Below are 16340 nucleotides of genomic sequence, written 5' to 3'. Positions count from 1 at the left end.
GACATTTACCCCTTATCAGAGCTCTAAAACTAATTTATATATACTTTTCCTGTAAAGTTTTCTCAAAAATCAAGATATATTATTAGTTTCAGAAAAAAATTATCTTCGTGATGAAATAAAAAAAATATAATCCTTCATTTAAAAAAATTATTGACACTAACGTGTCGTTAAGGAGGCGTTGAAAAAAAATGATGGAAATTGCCAGTCTGTAGTATTTTCAGAACTATTGATGACCTTTTATTTTTTGAAATCGGAAATGGTACAACCAATTTGTTCGCATGACTACATAATAATTATTAAAAATTAATGAACTCCTTGAATCCATTTCCCTTTTTTTCTTTTAGTAGGTACTACTTATATATTTTCTTTTCGGATATGCGATATTGCATCTTAAAAAAACAATGGTAATATTAGGTAAATTATTCTGAAAAAGCAGATCTAAAAAGAAAACTCTTTAATGCCACAAGTACCCACATTAATCCTAAATAAAGACAATTTTAATTCAATAAATTTAATTTCAATACAATAAATACACTCCATACATTATTTATATGTGAAATATGTTTAATAAATATACATATCACGTTGTCTGTATGTGTATTTTTAACTTGTTATTCTACTTATGCAAATCATTTCTGTAGTAAATATATTAAGTTAATTTTTAAGTTTTTATTTTTCTTCTTTTATTTAATACGAAAAAATTACAAATTAGGATATTAAATATTTCCACAATTTACTAATGGTAATAAAGCATCAACCAGAATTTCGCATCAGGAAAAGGGTATCTCGAATCTAAAGTGAATGAAATGAAAATAAAAATGATTATTTATTTATTATTTTGATTGATTATTTTTAAAAAATTTCAAGATTTCAATTTGGAAAGATACCAAAACTTCCCAGCTATTTTTCTTAATGGAAATATTAACCTGAACAGCCTATGTCTCATCGTTAAACGAACAATGTGTGCTGACATCTCTTTGATTAAAAAAATCACTAGGTTTCTTAATAATCTCAGATGTATATTTTCACGTTTGTACATGTCTGCCTCTGATCTGAAGCTTAGAGAAATAACTTAGAGAGTTTTGAAAGTTTCGAGTTCAATGCTATTTTTTTAATTGTGTTTTTTAACATGCATTTTAACATTATTTATTAAATCAGCTCGGGCCGTGTTTATGTGGAAAGTTACTATCTTAACATCGCGTTGTCGCAAGTACTTGTTTTTAAAAATATTTAACATGCCTTAATTCCGATGTTATCATGTTTATTTACATAATATCACCAAAACAAATGGGGAAACACAACGTACTGATTGTGACGAGACCACCTAGAAACAACAACTGACTAATGGCTTCTAAGAACTTTATATGATACACAATTTCCGTAAAAAACCAAATGCGTATAAAAGTAATAATTTCGATATCTTTACCATCTTGATATTCATTTGTCTCCTCTGTAGTATAGGTCTTAATACTCGTCAATACGAAACTGGATATTCATGGCCTCAGCCAACTTTCTCTTCATTGCAATTGTCAATTATCATAACATATGTCTCGCCAAATCGCAAATTGCAACCGTTTTAAAATATGGTGTTCAGTAATTGCTATCGTTTGAAAACTAAATTGTAAATTAATAAATTATACTTCAGCGAAAAGCTCGACGTACCGCGAAACGTTAAACCCGATAATAATGAACCAATCTCATGCAAGGAATTTCCTTAGTGTCTGTTCCATATGAAGGTATATATAGGAGTGAAGAACATGTTGTTTACGTTATTATAATTCAAGATGGACTGTAGAAAGGTGATTATATTTGTTTTATGTGAAATAAGTTTATCTGTAGCATATGTAAGTATTGTATTCTAGTCACTATTTTATAATATAGGTAACTTTGTATACAATTTTGAAGTAAAAACGGTACTGATAAGTTTTACAGGTATTATAGAAATGATTTTTTGCAAACAAATTAATATAGGTACTTCAAATCGAATACTTAGTAGTAGTAGTAATAATTTAAATAGAAAAATATATATTTTTTTATTTTATAAAAGGAATATTGAAATGAATACTCTAACAAAGTCTGAGATAACCAAATTTATTAAGTTGTAATACAAGTTTTATTCCACTTGCAGAATTGTTTTCTTTATGATAAACACCTAAATGTAACTGGTGCAACTCGTTTTGGGTTTCGTTACACAATCATTTATTTTGAAATAATATAAATAATGAGATATTTGATGCCCTTTGGCTGACTTGTATTTAATTGATTATACATTTTCTGTTTAATTTATTTGTTGTGATAACGATTGTTATTGTGTTGTATATAAAAATATTGTATACAGTATATTTTTTTCTACTTAGGGGAAAGATCCTACACTGGTCACTCTACCAGAGGGCCAAATAAAGGGTCACGAACTACGTTCTCCAAATGGCAAAGTTTATTACGCATTTCAAGAAGTTCCGTACGCAGCGCCACCTGTCGGAGAATTAAGATTTAAGGTAATTTCATAGGTATTATTAGTATTTTAATAACATAACTTCTGAATTTTAGCCACCAACAGAGCACCAGAAATGGAAGGGAGTATTGGATACCACAAAAAATACAAAAATTTGTTACAAGACAGATTCTTTCGTAATTCCCAACACAACGGAGAGCGAGGACTGTTTGTATCTGAATGTTTTCACGCCACAGGTAAGACTGGATGATATTTAAAAAATATAGATTTGTTACAGATTAAGTTCTCGTGTCGGTATTTATATTTGGTGTGTGTTCAAGTGCTTGGTATAAAGTCACTGAGTCACTGACCTGTGACATCCGATCTCTGATTTTTACATACGAGTCGTTTGGTAAGAATCAAGGACCGGAAAACAAAAAAACATAAATGAGAGTAAAAATTATGGTTGAAGTTATGGATTAGCTAATATTAAATTATCAATTAAAATAAATTAAACTATAATATTCAAAATAGTGATACATAAAAAATTATTTAACTTATGTTTATTTAGTTACATGTATCTGATTCTAGAAACCTGGAGATTCATCAAAAGCTCCTTTAGGAGTAATAGTTTGGATACATGGAGGTGGATATGAATATGGATCTGGTGTTGTTCAAATATTCAAACCTCAGTTCTACGTGGAGCACAATATCGTTGTTGTCACAATGAACTACCGACTGGCTGTTTTAGGTATTTCTTTCTATTTTTCTTAGGTATAATAATCTCTATACTACAGTTCTATACTACGAGACTAATTTCTATAGCTATAAGCACTGCTTGCAATCAGATTCCTTTTTAAAATATGCTTTTTCTTGATTTTACTTTTATTTTTAAATCTGCTGTTTGCTAAGTAGTAAATACACAAAGTATTCATTTAATGTTGAATAGATTCATCTAAACATTTTTTATTCAATTTTTGTTTTTTTTTTACTTCCTTGTTTTAGGATTTAAAAAATCTAAATTTGATAACATTTCAAAAGTAATTTCTTCAATTAAGTTAGAAATTAAAAAATATATATTTATTAGGCGAGAAATTAAAAAAAAATGCTATTTTATATTCAAAAGTAGAGGGAGCTAGTTGCAACCTACTAGTGGTATCTTTTATAATTTACATTTTGAAAATGAAATGAATATTTTAGTAATTGAATGCCAAACCCCAAAACTATTCGGGATAAAAGCATTTTTTTGTTTCACTGTATATTAAACAGAAACAACAACTTGACATAAATTTATCGAAATTCTAAGCACTTTTAGCGACACCTGGTGGCTACAAGTAAAAATGTCTAACATATACCTACCTATTAGAATATCATTCAACACCAGCTAAAATAGAATGTAAAAAATATTTCTTTACTATTAGAACACACACGAAACATCGTTTTTATGTCGAAAACTATTGGCTTTCTTTTAGTATACCATATCTAACAATTTTCGAAATACAATATAGAGTTACAACTTTTTTATTGTTCTATACAGGTACCTTTCTTATTTTAAGAGTTACAGAAATGGTTAGATGGGCAAAAATCTGCAGAATTTTATCGCGATCACGGATTCGTTTTTAAATTTAGATGATTCCGAATAGTTCCGTAGATATTCGAAGAAAACCGATTTTATGCTACTTCTTTTTTAATTGTATTTCGCTTGTTTTTCAAAATATTTGAACAAAAATGTGTAGTCTTATATTAAATGTTGTGAGAAATCGATTTTTGCTGTAAGTATTAAAGTATCTCTAAAAATGTATACTGAGCGGTAGTTTCCTTTTTTTATGAACGCAATATTGAATTGTTTGCCTCATTTGAAGAAAGGGGTAATTCTCTTTACAACGATGTATAATTCATGGGGTTTTCATAAATAAATAACCAACATATTGAGTATAATTATAATTTTATTAAAAAAGTCAAGTAGCCATGTGAAACATTTGAGTTTTTCTATAAATTAAGACAGATACGTCAATACTGACAGCAAAAATCATTTAATATCAGACTACATATTTTTGTCCAAAATTTTGAAAAACAAGTGAAATACTACAAAAAGAAGCATAGCACCAGATTTCTTCGAATATTTATTCGGAACTTTCTAAATTTAAAAACGGGTCCGTGAGCGCCATAAAATTCTGCACACTTTTGTCCATTGCTGTAACTCTTAAAATAAGGATATCTGTATAGGACAATTAAAAAGTTGTAACCCTGTATATTGCCAATGGGTTGGACCTTCTTTTAATTTTGGCACCAAATACATTGTTTGAAAAGAAGCAATTTTATACAATACACACGAAAAATCGTTTTTATGTCGAAAATAATTGGATAATTTTATTTTCAACTGGTATATCAAATCTAATGACTTTTGAAACGCATGTGTATAGCCGAAATTAGATACTTATTAATGCTGGCATCAAGTTAATCGGAAAAAAACTAGTTTTATTCTGTTTTTTATTCTATTCTATTCTATTCTATTTTTCAAGGTTTTCTTACCACGGAGGACGGGGTCATACCAGGAAACTTGGGGATGAAAGATCAACATTTTGCCTTAAAATGGGTCAAGAAGAACATTCATTTGTTCGGTGGAGACCCTGAAAAAATAACAATTTCAGGCGAGAGTTCCGGAGCAGCTGCTGTGGGATTGCACATAATAAGTCCAAAAAACAAAGGTAAGAAATATTTTGCACGTTTCACTGGCAAAAGTACATAAAAAGTTATACTTTCAAGGGTTATTCAGAGCTGCCATATTGCAAAGTGGTACTGCGGTAGCAAAATGGACACGTCAAGATTTTGCTAGATTTTACGCCTTCGAATTGGGACGAAGTTTGGACCCGAATTTCAAATCAAACGACTCAAAGGAATTACTCAAGTTGTTGCAAAAAACTCCAGCTTCCAAACTGACCAAAAACTCCGTCACTGTAAGTCAAATTAATATTGCATGTAATTCATTATGAACAGAAAATAATTTTATAGACTGCACCAGGAAAGCAAACGTCATCGGTCGAGGGTGAAGGTCAAATATGGCTGCCCGTGATAGAGGACCCTCATCTGGAAGGGGCATTCCTGACGACTTCTTTCTATGAACCTTTTAGGACGGGAAATATCAACCAAGTGCCTATACTTATTGGCTTCAACTCTGAGGAATATCTGTTGGTTGCATCAGCAAGTAAGAGACACAATTATTCAAATAAACACTTTAGAAAATAAAATTACAAAATGGCTCCTATAAAATGCTACTCTAATTTCTTCTTCTTTGTATTAGACGCCTAGAGTAGCTGTTAAACTCTATAGAACCCTTAATAGGGTATCTAGAAACTTTGGACTTATTTTTTAAAGACAAATCTATTATTATAGTTATACACTATGTCGCGCAAAAGGTTTTAACAAGCACTGACCTTACGTAATAAGGAAGTTCAAACATACTCAAAACTACTAAAATAAAGAAATAATTTCAAATCATACGCTCACATGACACATCACTGTAAGTGATCGATGGTGCCCCTTCCACCAAAATATAAACAAACTCATCGAATTAAAAAATCGGGCACATTTACAAAATTAGCCTAATAGTCTACGTAGTGACTTGAATCTGAAGTTCCTCAACACCATTGACGTGTCTTGATCTTATAGTATATATTCCCAGAAATAAAAATGTAAGAGATTTACGACCGGAGAACGAGCAGGACATTGTACCTATCAGGAAATTCAGTATTTAAATGATATTGTACAAAATGAGAGTCTTAAGGAAGACCTCCATAATATAAATATCACTTTCTCTGAGGTACATTTTCAAGAAGAACAACTAAGTATATCATTTTTTAAAAAGTACAAATAATGTTTAACATTCAGTATAAAACATCTTAGTTAAACATTGTTCTCAATGCCAGCCCATCGACGCTCTTGGAAATTCCATTGTGAATAAAATATAAGTTCCGAGAATAACATTACAGCAAAACGGTCTTGCTGTTGAAAATTTGGAAGTAGCTAATAGTCCAGTCGGCAGAGGCCAAAAAGTTACTGTTGGTGACATTTCCTTGATAACTCGGAAATAACTACACCGGGATACTTTAAATGATGAGTACAATAACAGGCTAATTTGCTGACAAAGTATTTTATCAATGAACAAAATTATTAACAATTTAATCGTGAAAAAATTTTACTTTTTTTAGTAGTTTTCTTTAAATAACTCGGGATGACTTTGTACGGAAAAATGCTTAGGACATGATTTTGTTCGTAATAAAAATAGCTACAAAATGGCGGTGGTCCGATTACGAAATTTGCAATAACAAAGCCGTGAGATTGAAAAAACGGTATAAAACGTCAATTTTTTAAAGTTGCTGTAAAAATGTCAATTATAAACAAAAAGTGATAAAACTTTCGAAAACTATAGTTCAATATATATACAATAATGACGCTAAAGCCGAAAATCAGGAGAGCAAAACTTTTTGTTCTATAAGGTGTTATACATTCATCGGCATCTGAAACTCGAAACTTTGCCAAATTTGTTCGAAGCTTTGCTGACACTTGAAATTTGGTACACACATAGTGTAAATATGCAGAAACCAAAAGCAATTTGCAAAATTCAAGTATCTTCATTTTTGCAGTTTTGGTAAGGTTTTATACGTCACCCTAGTTTTATACGTCACCGTTTTTTTAATTTTTGGACGTATATTTATGTATATTTATAAAATATTCCATTACGGTAGATTAGCCAGCACAATTACCTACAATTTAAAAAAAAAAATATTTTCATCGTTTAGATCCTAAGCTACTTAACATTTTGCGCCTGTTAGCCGTAGTCGTACATTATTCAACATATTAACATAAAACAAAATCGTACGTGTGGGGTAAACCTTTAACTTTTCATTTTCGAGCGCGAGCTCCGCTCTTCGGCGCTTGTATACTATTAGAAATATGCAACAGTAAATTTAAACAATTGTTTACTTAAAGTTAAAGGTTTACCCCACACGTACGATTTTGTTTTATGTTGATATGTTGAATAATGTACGACTACGGCTAACAGGCGCAAAATGTTAAGTAGCTTAGGATCTAAACGATGAAAATATATATTTTTTTAAATTGTAGGTAATTATGCTGGCTAATCTACCGTAATGGAATATTTTATAAATATACATAAATATACGTCCAAAAATTAAAAAAACGGTGACGTATAAAACTAGGGTGACGTATAAAACCTTACCAAAACTGCAAAAATGAAGATACTTGAATTTTGCAAATTGCTTTTGGTTTCTGCATATTTACACTATGTGTGTACCAAATTTCAAGTGTCAGCAAAGCTTCGAACAAATTTGGCAAAGTTTCGAGTTTCAGATGCCGATGAATGTATAACACCTTATAGAACAAAAAGTTTTGCTCTCCTGATTTTCGGCTTTAGCGTCATTATTGTATATATATTGAACTATAGTTTTCGAAAGTTTTATCACTTTTTGTTTATAATTGACATTTTTACAGCAACTTTAAAGAATTGAAGTTTTATACCGTTTTTTCAATCTCAAGGCTTTGTTATTGCAAATTTCGTAATCGGACCACCGCCATTTTGTAGCAATTTTTATTACGAACAAAATCATATCCTAAGCATTTGTTCGTACAAAGTCATCCCGCTGAGTTATTTAAAGAAAACTTCTAAAAAATTTTTTTTTCGCGATTAAATTGTTAATTACTTTTTTTTCTGATAAAATACTTTGTCAGCAAATTAGACTGTTATTGTACTCATCATTTAAAGTAGGCCTGTGTAGTTATTTCCGGGTTATCAAGGTTTGACACAGGCCGTACCTCTACCAACTGGACTATAATTGAAATGTCTACACATAAAGAATAATCTTGTATCATAACGTTGATTCTTTAGGTATGAAATAGATACAGTTGACCATCCCTTAATGTACGTCATACAACCCTATTAGATGTAATAAGACAATAATAATAAATAATAATAAACGTTATAACAACAGGTAAAACCTAATTTTAGGAATAATTACAAAATATATTACATTCACAATATTAAAAATGATCAATTAGTAATCGTGAAACTTCCAATTAGTTAATAAGTTTGTTCTAGGCATGTCATAATCAAATAGAACTTATCTCTCAAAATACGAAAATATATTTTACTCAATAAATTTTATTGTCCAGAAAGCGAATCAGTGACTCATTACGACGTACCTATATCTAGAGATTCTATACTAAAACGATTCAGAAAGTCCTCATGACTAAAACCTTGAGTTGGATAGATCCCTTTCTGTCGAAAATACTAAAAAATTTTAAATCTTTACAGTTGTAGTAAATAAAGCCCAAAAGTCCGAAATACATTCGACACAACATTATTAACATAGTCAATAAAAGTAAGCTTAACATCGAACGTTTCCTTAAATCCTTATTATAGTTCATACCGTCAACACAATAATCACAGGTTTTAAGAGGAAAGGTCATTACCTCACATTTGAATATATTAAGAGACAATTGGTCTAGTTCACACTGTGATCTATGCACATTTGAAGGCGAACAGCGAATGAATTTATTACCATATACAGTTTGAGGTCATCAACAAACTGCATTTTTACATATACAAAACCAAAAGTCTAAATTAGAACCTTGTGGAAAACCTGAGGTTAGAGAAGTAATATTTTGATCTACTTTTCATAAAATATCTATTTTTTAAATATGATTAGTGAATCTGAGAGACCAAACGGATGCAATTTCATCAATAGAATATGGTGGCCTATCTGATCGAAAACTTTTTGAAAATTCGTAAATATGACGTCACCTTGCACTTAATATTTATACTCTTTGAAATAAATTAACAAAATACAGCAAATTTCGATAGAGTAAATCTTCCTTCCATAAACCGCAGCAAACATTAGTTNGACTCCTTTGTTATGAGTGACATTAAATAATCTGCAAAGGCATTTACAATATGACTGGGATTATATAGCTTCATATTGTCATAGCAGGAATGCTGTAATAACAATAATATCGGATTGCCTATAATTTTACCATACCCGATTAATAACGAAACTAGCAGGACTCCTTTGTTATGAGTGACATTAAATAATCTGCAAAGGCATTTACAATATGACTGGGATTATATAGCTTCATATTGTCATAGCAGGAATGCTGTAATAACAATAATATCGGATTGCCTATAATTTTACCATACCCGATTAATAACGAAACTAGCAGGACTCCTTTGTTATGAGTGACATTAAATAATCTGCAAAGGCATTTACAATATGACTGGGATTATATAGCTTCATATTGTCATAGCAGGAATGCTGTAATAACAATAATATCGGATTGCCTATAATTTTACCATACCCGATTAATAACGAAACTAGCAGGACTCCTTTGTTATGAGTGACATTAAATAATCTGCAAAGGCATTTACAATATGACTGGGATTATATAGCTTCATATTGTCATAGCAGGAATGCTGTAATAACAATAATATCGGATTGCCTATAATTTTACCATACCCGATTAATAACGAAACTAGCAGGACTCCTTTGTTATGAGTGACATTAAATAATCTGCAAAGGCATTTACAATATGACTGGGATTATATAGCTTCATATTGTCATAGCAGGAATGCTGTAATAACAATAATATTGGATAGCCTATAAATTTACCACACCAGACTAATAACGAAACACAGATGTTCAAGAATGATAGTTTAGAAACAATTAATATTAACATACACTCTCTACATTTTCCGTATGAAACTGTTCCTTTTGTAAGTGATACGTACCGATAGTGCTGCTAGTACACTAACAAACACTTTCCTCCACCGAGTGCAACCCATTCTAAATTAATAATAAAAGACCTGTGACACTAATTGTCAAAAATTATTTTTTCTGCCACTTCCAGGCAACTTTTAATAACATACATTTTTATAAATTCGCTTTTTCACCAGCTAAATATAATTCTTTAAGTTTGTAAGTCCTTCGTATTTCTGGGATGGACTTCTTACTTGACTCAAAAGCAAATATGAATATAATATGTTTCAGTTCCTTCGGGACCTCCAAATCGTGCGAAATATTTCGACACGGACTTGTCCAATCTCGTTGGAAATAAGTATAATATGACTAAAGAAAACAAAGTAGCTGCTGGCCGCAAACTCAGGCAAATTTACACTGATCGAACATTCCAAGAGGACATTGCAGCGGTGATCAAGGTGAGATGTACTTTATATTGTTACTACTCTCTGCAGTAGAGACTGTCTGTCAAAAATTCAAGATTATACAGACTTTAAAAACAATTTTATACAATTTTTAAGAGAAATGACATTTTAATTATAACGTTGAGAAATCTTCGATTAAATATTCAAATATCTAAATGCACCAATCAAATAACTCGATATTCATAAACTACTATCCAAAATAAAAATTAAAAATAATCTATTCAAATGTCAATTATAAATATCAAATAATCATTGAAACAATATTGCTATATAACGTTCAAAATATCTCCTATTTTTTTTAACTCCATTTTAAAAAGAAGCTACTACAGAATGCATTACTTGAAATTAAAAAATGGTTTAACCAAGTCATCGAAGTAAATTGTGAGTTAGTCTTTGTGCAAAGTAATGTTACAGCTGTTAAAAACAAGAACAAGAGTCTATAAAATAAGGTTTGTTACTAAATTGCATTTTACTTCAGTTCACCAGCGACGAAGTATTCTCAACACCCAGTACTAGGCACGCAAAATTACAATCCAGCTATACCGATGTTTATATGTACCAGTTCTCGTATAAAGGAAAGATGGGAGGTTTGGCTGGTGCAGAAGTTGCAGGTAAGTTTTTGGTTATTTAGGAAATTTTGAAAATTGTATATCGAATAAGTTGTAAAGCAATTAGTAAATCACTAGCTTCTACTAAAACATTAAGTTGCAGTTGCAACAGTACATTATCTTGAATTGTTACTTTCAATTGTAAAAAAATGCCGTATCTATTTCTATTATATACATACTTCTTTCATTTTCAAATCCATCCAGTTACAGTGTTAGGTACTACCCTTTTGTAAAAAATTAACATGTCCCTGATTTAAAATAAAACTAAGAAATCAAAACAGTGTATTAAAAGTTATCGATAACGTTCATGGAAATAAGCAGTAGCATACATTTCAAGCAGTATTGTTTTTCCAAACTTGTATGAGTGAAAATGGGATAGTATATTAAATAGTAAATGAAACCATTCAATTTTAGTTTAAGTTATATGTCAATCAGTCATAAACTATTAAAATAAATGGGACATTTCTAATTGCTCCAACCCAGCGTTTGATAATAAATTATAAAGAAGAATCTTACTGATTTGGATCTCGGATATTTTCTATTACCCTAATTTTGGCTTTCTCAATATGAACCTGAAATTATTTTGAGGTGATGAAATGTCGTTTTCGCATCATCGTCTTAGCACTTCTAAGTTAGCCATGAATTTATACACATTTAAAACATTTTTCATGTTGCAGCTAGCAGACATGCTTAAAGCTAGGAAATGAAAGAAGAACATTTTCGTAGTACATAAGAATTCTTTCCACGTCTCTTCCTTATGATCATAATCAATTGCAAAGTTTAAGCAATCAAGTTCAATGATCTCGTCGCCCTAGTTGTATAGTTTTTTACAAGTGATTAGTGTTTTAAAATAGAGATTTTCATAAAAGTGAAGGAGTTTGTTGGTAGATTATTATAGTTGTTTATTAACAGGAACGTGTGTATTAATTTCGCTGAAAGTTTGAAACTCTTAAAAATTGTGTAAGACATTTTCAAAAATATAATGGGGCAAGAAGGGTTAAGTGGATTGGCTATGCTGAATTTAAAAAAAAATATTACAAAGCAAATAATTCACTCCAACGAGAAAGTTGTTTTGAGGTATATCAAGTGTATTTCTAGATTCACGAACCGCTACTGCTATACAAATTCAAATTTATGTTCAAAATGTCAAAATTGTTCCAAGTTTTCTTAAATGCATTTCTAAACTCTGTAAGTGTCCAGAAAATCGCATAAAATTGCCACAAAACAACAAATTTAAGTGCATAAAGTCAAAGTGATGGTTTGTACAGAAAAATATGGAGATGTGAGGCTATACAATTATTTTTCTTATTATTGCCATTTTAATTTAGTTTGATTTAACCTTATCTAGCAAAAATAGAATTTTATGTTCCACAACATTTATAAGAAACTTTTTTTCTAGCTCTTACCCCCTTTAAGTTATCTTGACAAACTCTTTATTTTATCTTTTTTCACCCCTGTCCGGGGGTTGAAAAAAAAAATGTTATTATACAGGATGGTCCGAACTTCATGCAGGAAACTTCGAGGGCAGATAAATCTCTCTAAAATAATATGTGTTTGCCTGGAGCAACCCCGTTTTAGAGATACAGGGTGTTGAAGTTATTAAAAAAACTGATTTTTGTTTATATCTCCGGAATCTATTAACCGATCTTAATAAAATTTGGTAATCTATAACAGTGGGCCTTGCTTTCCTTAATGTATCAGCTCTAAGGGTGCAGCCAGTGGTGTACAACTGGGCAGGGGTCATCTCCTTTTTTATAAAAAAACCTATGCCATTGCATTTTTTACAAGCCACTGGAACGCATTTATGGTCTAATGCCCAAATACGTAAAAAAGGTACCTTGAATTTTTTCGCCTAAGATTCGCCGTTTTCAAGTTATTCACATCAATACCTTGTGCAGACATTTCTTACCATAATATAAATTACAATTAGGGGGACCGCCTAGCCGATGAATTTCGATCGGCCGAGGTAAGCATCACTTACGCAGGCTGGAACTTGGATGGGTGACCTAAGGCAGGCTCGGTGACGTGGCTGTGGCAGCCTACCAGAGACCTGAGTCGCTCAACATCTTCCGCCTGCGCGTGGAATAAAATCGATAAAAATGGTAATGAGAATAGAGCAATAAATCTCTGAAACTCAAGACCATACATAAAAATTGTACGAGACTTTGCCACCAAGGCACCCGTGTAGTAATAGGATGGTTTGAAGAAAAGTACTCGAGTAATGAAGGCAGGTGTACAAGGGGCCTAGTAAGGCCTAAGTGCCGCGGTAGAAAAGCAATTTTCCACCACCCCCCGACATACATAAATATAATTATTGTAATACATGTATTACAATAATTATATTTCACATTAACAAAATTCTTTACACTCGTTTCCACACCACCTGTGAGGTAGAGTTCCTTATGCGTTTTAGTTTCCCCCGGAAGCCTAAGCCACTATCTTTACAAATAAGAACAACATAAATCAAAATAATAATAGAGGTACGTTTACCAAAGGCGAGGGATAGTGAATTTTCACAATCTGCATATTTGGTCACAAGAAAATCCTCATGAAATTCGGACAAGATCTATTCAACACGAATTTTCTGTGAACGTGTGGCTCGGAATAATTCGCAACAAAGTTTGTGGACCTTTCTTCTTGCCACCCCGTCTAAATTCCCAGTCATTTCTAAACTTTCTAGAAAACCATCTATTTGAATTATTAGAGGATGTTCCATTAAATATACGACAAAATAATTGGATACAATGAATGGTGCTCCTGCGCATTCTGGGAGAATAATATAAGAATGGCTTAATGAAAATTATATGCGGCGATGGATAGGTAGAAGACCAAGTGCCAAAGTCAACCATAATGGTGCAGAGGGTCCAGCGTCTTGGCCAGCCAGATTGCCATATTTAACCCCCATGGACTTCTATATTTGGGGTTATCTGAAAGTTTATTCTACTCCAATAGATGCAAGACCACAACTACTGCAACGAATAGGTGTAATGAATGTAACGATGGGTGTAATGAATAAAGAAAACCACCACATGATATTAGCTCCAATTAATTCCATTACTAGAAGATTTTGAACAATTGTTGTAAATACGTAACGTTAATTTTGTTTCTTGTTTAGTAGCTGTTGCTTGGTAAATATATTTTTATTATTATTTTGGTTTAAATTGTTCTTATTTGTAAAGAGTATTAGGCCTCCAGGGAAAACTAAACCACGCCAGGAACACTACATCACAGATAGTGTAGAAAGGAGTGTAAATAATTTTGTTATGCTTACAAATTGCATTTACTTTTAAGCATATACATAAAATATATTCTTGTAATAATATTATGGTTAGAAGTGTCTGCCACAAGGGGATTTTATTGGTTTGAATAACCTGGGAACGGCGAACCTTAGGGAAAAAAATTAAAGTAACCTTTCTTACGTATTTTGTGCATTAGAATATAAATCAGTTACAATGACTTGTAAAAAATGCTGTGCCGTGGGTTTTTTGTAAAAGAAAGGAGTAACCCCAGTAAACTTGTACACCACTGGTTGAACCTTTAAAGCTCATATTTTAGGGAATGTAAGGTCTACTATCGTATATTATCTGTACCAAAGTTTATTGAGAACGGTTAATAGATTCCGAAGATATAAACAAAAAATCAATTTTTTTAACAACTTCAACACCCTGTATCTCTAAAACGGAGCTGTTCCAGACCAATGTTTATAAGACAAACACATATTATTTTAAAGAGATCTATCTGCCCGCGAAGTTTCCTGCATAAAATTCGGACCACCCTATATATACTTCAAACTAACTTGTATCAAAAATTCAGGCAAGTTGATGAAAATTGCGATTTAAAGATCCATTTAATAGGATTATATGAAGGGTGTAAAATTTCATTATTTAATTTAAGGTGTGCGAGGTGTTGGTCACGCCGAAGAATTGGGCTATTTATGGGACGCACCGCTAACATCCGACGGATCACCCGACGATCCAGATGATTTGGTAACAAGGCAGCGTTTGTTAACCTTATGGACAAACTTTGTTAAGTGTTTGTGAGTAGTTGTGCTCAAAATCAAATTCATTTCATATAATTTTAACCATTCGTTTCAGAAATCCAACTCCTAAAAAAGACAGTGTCTTGAATAACGTTATATGGGAAAAGCTAACTCCGAACAATTTGGTATATTTGAATATCAATAAAACACTCGAAATGCAGAAAAATCCAAAGGAGTACCTCGAATGGGAAAAAGTTTTAGACACTTACGCCATACCACCATTATCTAATTACTGATTTTATTATTTTAATTTGTAAGCGTAATAAATTGTCTACTATTGTTTTGATTAACTGGTCAGTCGATTCTGGTTTTTCAGGACAATCGGACCTTTGCATTGATTTTTTTTCGCAAATGCATAAAGACTGTTGAAGTAATGTGTCTGTTTAATGTTATAATTACTCTAGTCTAAGAGAGTCTAATAAATTATTTCAATTTTCAAAAATATTCTTTAAAAATTGAACTCCCATGAATTTCAGTTGTAACGCACAATGCAATATTTCTAGTTTCAAAAATTTATATGCCATCCACAGCAACATAAGTAGGTATAGAGTACCTATAAATGGAAGTAATTAATAACTATTTTAGAAAAATTAATAAACGCAGTCAAACGCAACTATTGGGTTTTGAATTAAAGCCACTCAATATAAATATTTCCTTATCGCATAGCAGTTGCTATTTTTCTACACTAATCTTTTCTACTTCAAGGATAAAATGTGGTTGTTACTGCACTGAGACTCTAGAAGTGATCGATAAGTTTAAAATATGTTACTTAATCTGTCACTTTTACATAGTTTTAGTTTTGATAAAATAAATCACTCGAAAGTGATGGAATTGTAACAATGCATTATGACAAGAATCAAACACTACAAGTATACACAAATACTCTGTGTATAGGTGATTTTAATAATTAAATTACCAAAATACCTTCTTATTCGGACAGTTCTCATGTTTGCAATCTAATCATGAATGAATGATGGCTAGCGGCGACTCGGTCAAATAGCCTGTCAATGTTTACAAACACCAAGCCGA

At 31.5% G+C, this 16340-nt stretch overlaps 1 protein-coding gene across 2 annotated transcripts; it reads left to right on the top strand.

Annotated features, from left to right (window-relative positions):
• The first annotated feature begins 1482 nt into the window (after positions 1-1482).
• Positions 1483-15924, top strand: LOC108908693 (acetylcholinesterase). 2 transcript variants are annotated; one of them, XM_018712808.1, is made up of 11 exons: positions 1483-1799; positions 2358-2495; positions 2548-2688; positions 3023-3182; positions 4954-5139; positions 5198-5388; positions 5444-5636; positions 10492-10658; positions 11143-11275; positions 15167-15308; positions 15367-15924. In XM_018712808.1, the coding sequence occupies exons 1-11, from the start codon at positions 1785-1787 to the stop codon at positions 15545-15547; spliced, it is 1647 nt and encodes a 548-aa protein (XP_018568324.1). In that variant the 5' UTR covers positions 1483-1784; the 3' UTR covers positions 15548-15924. The 2 variants fall into 2 exon arrangements, with proteins under 2 accessions (XP_018568324.1, XP_018568323.1); XM_018712807.1 differs by having other exon boundaries at positions 1485-1844.
• The last annotated feature ends 416 nt before the right edge of the window (positions 15925-16340 follow it).

The sequence above is a fragment of the Anoplophora glabripennis genome, unplaced genomic scaffold (genome assembly GCF_000390285.2).
Source record: "Anoplophora glabripennis isolate ALB-LARVAE unplaced genomic scaffold, Agla_2.0 scaffold498, whole genome shotgun sequence".
NCBI lineage: Eukaryota > Metazoa > Arthropoda > Insecta > Coleoptera > Cerambycidae > Anoplophora > Anoplophora glabripennis.
This window is presented reverse-complemented; position numbering and strand designations above follow the sequence as displayed.

Bases quoted from the DNA above. Each gene is read 5' to 3' on its own strand.
- LOC108908693 (XM_018712807.1), top strand. From the start codon at position 1,785: ATGGACTGTAGAAAGGTGATTATATTTGTTTTATGTGAAATAAGTTTA. The intron at 2,496-2,547 runs GTAATTTCATAG...TCTGAATTTTAG, and splicing joins TCGGAGAATTAAGATTTAAG to CCACCAACAGAGCACCAGAA. The intron at 3,183-4,953 runs GTATTTCTTTCT...CTATTTTTCAAG, and splicing joins CTACCGACTGGCTGTTTTAG to GTTTTCTTACCACGGAGGAC.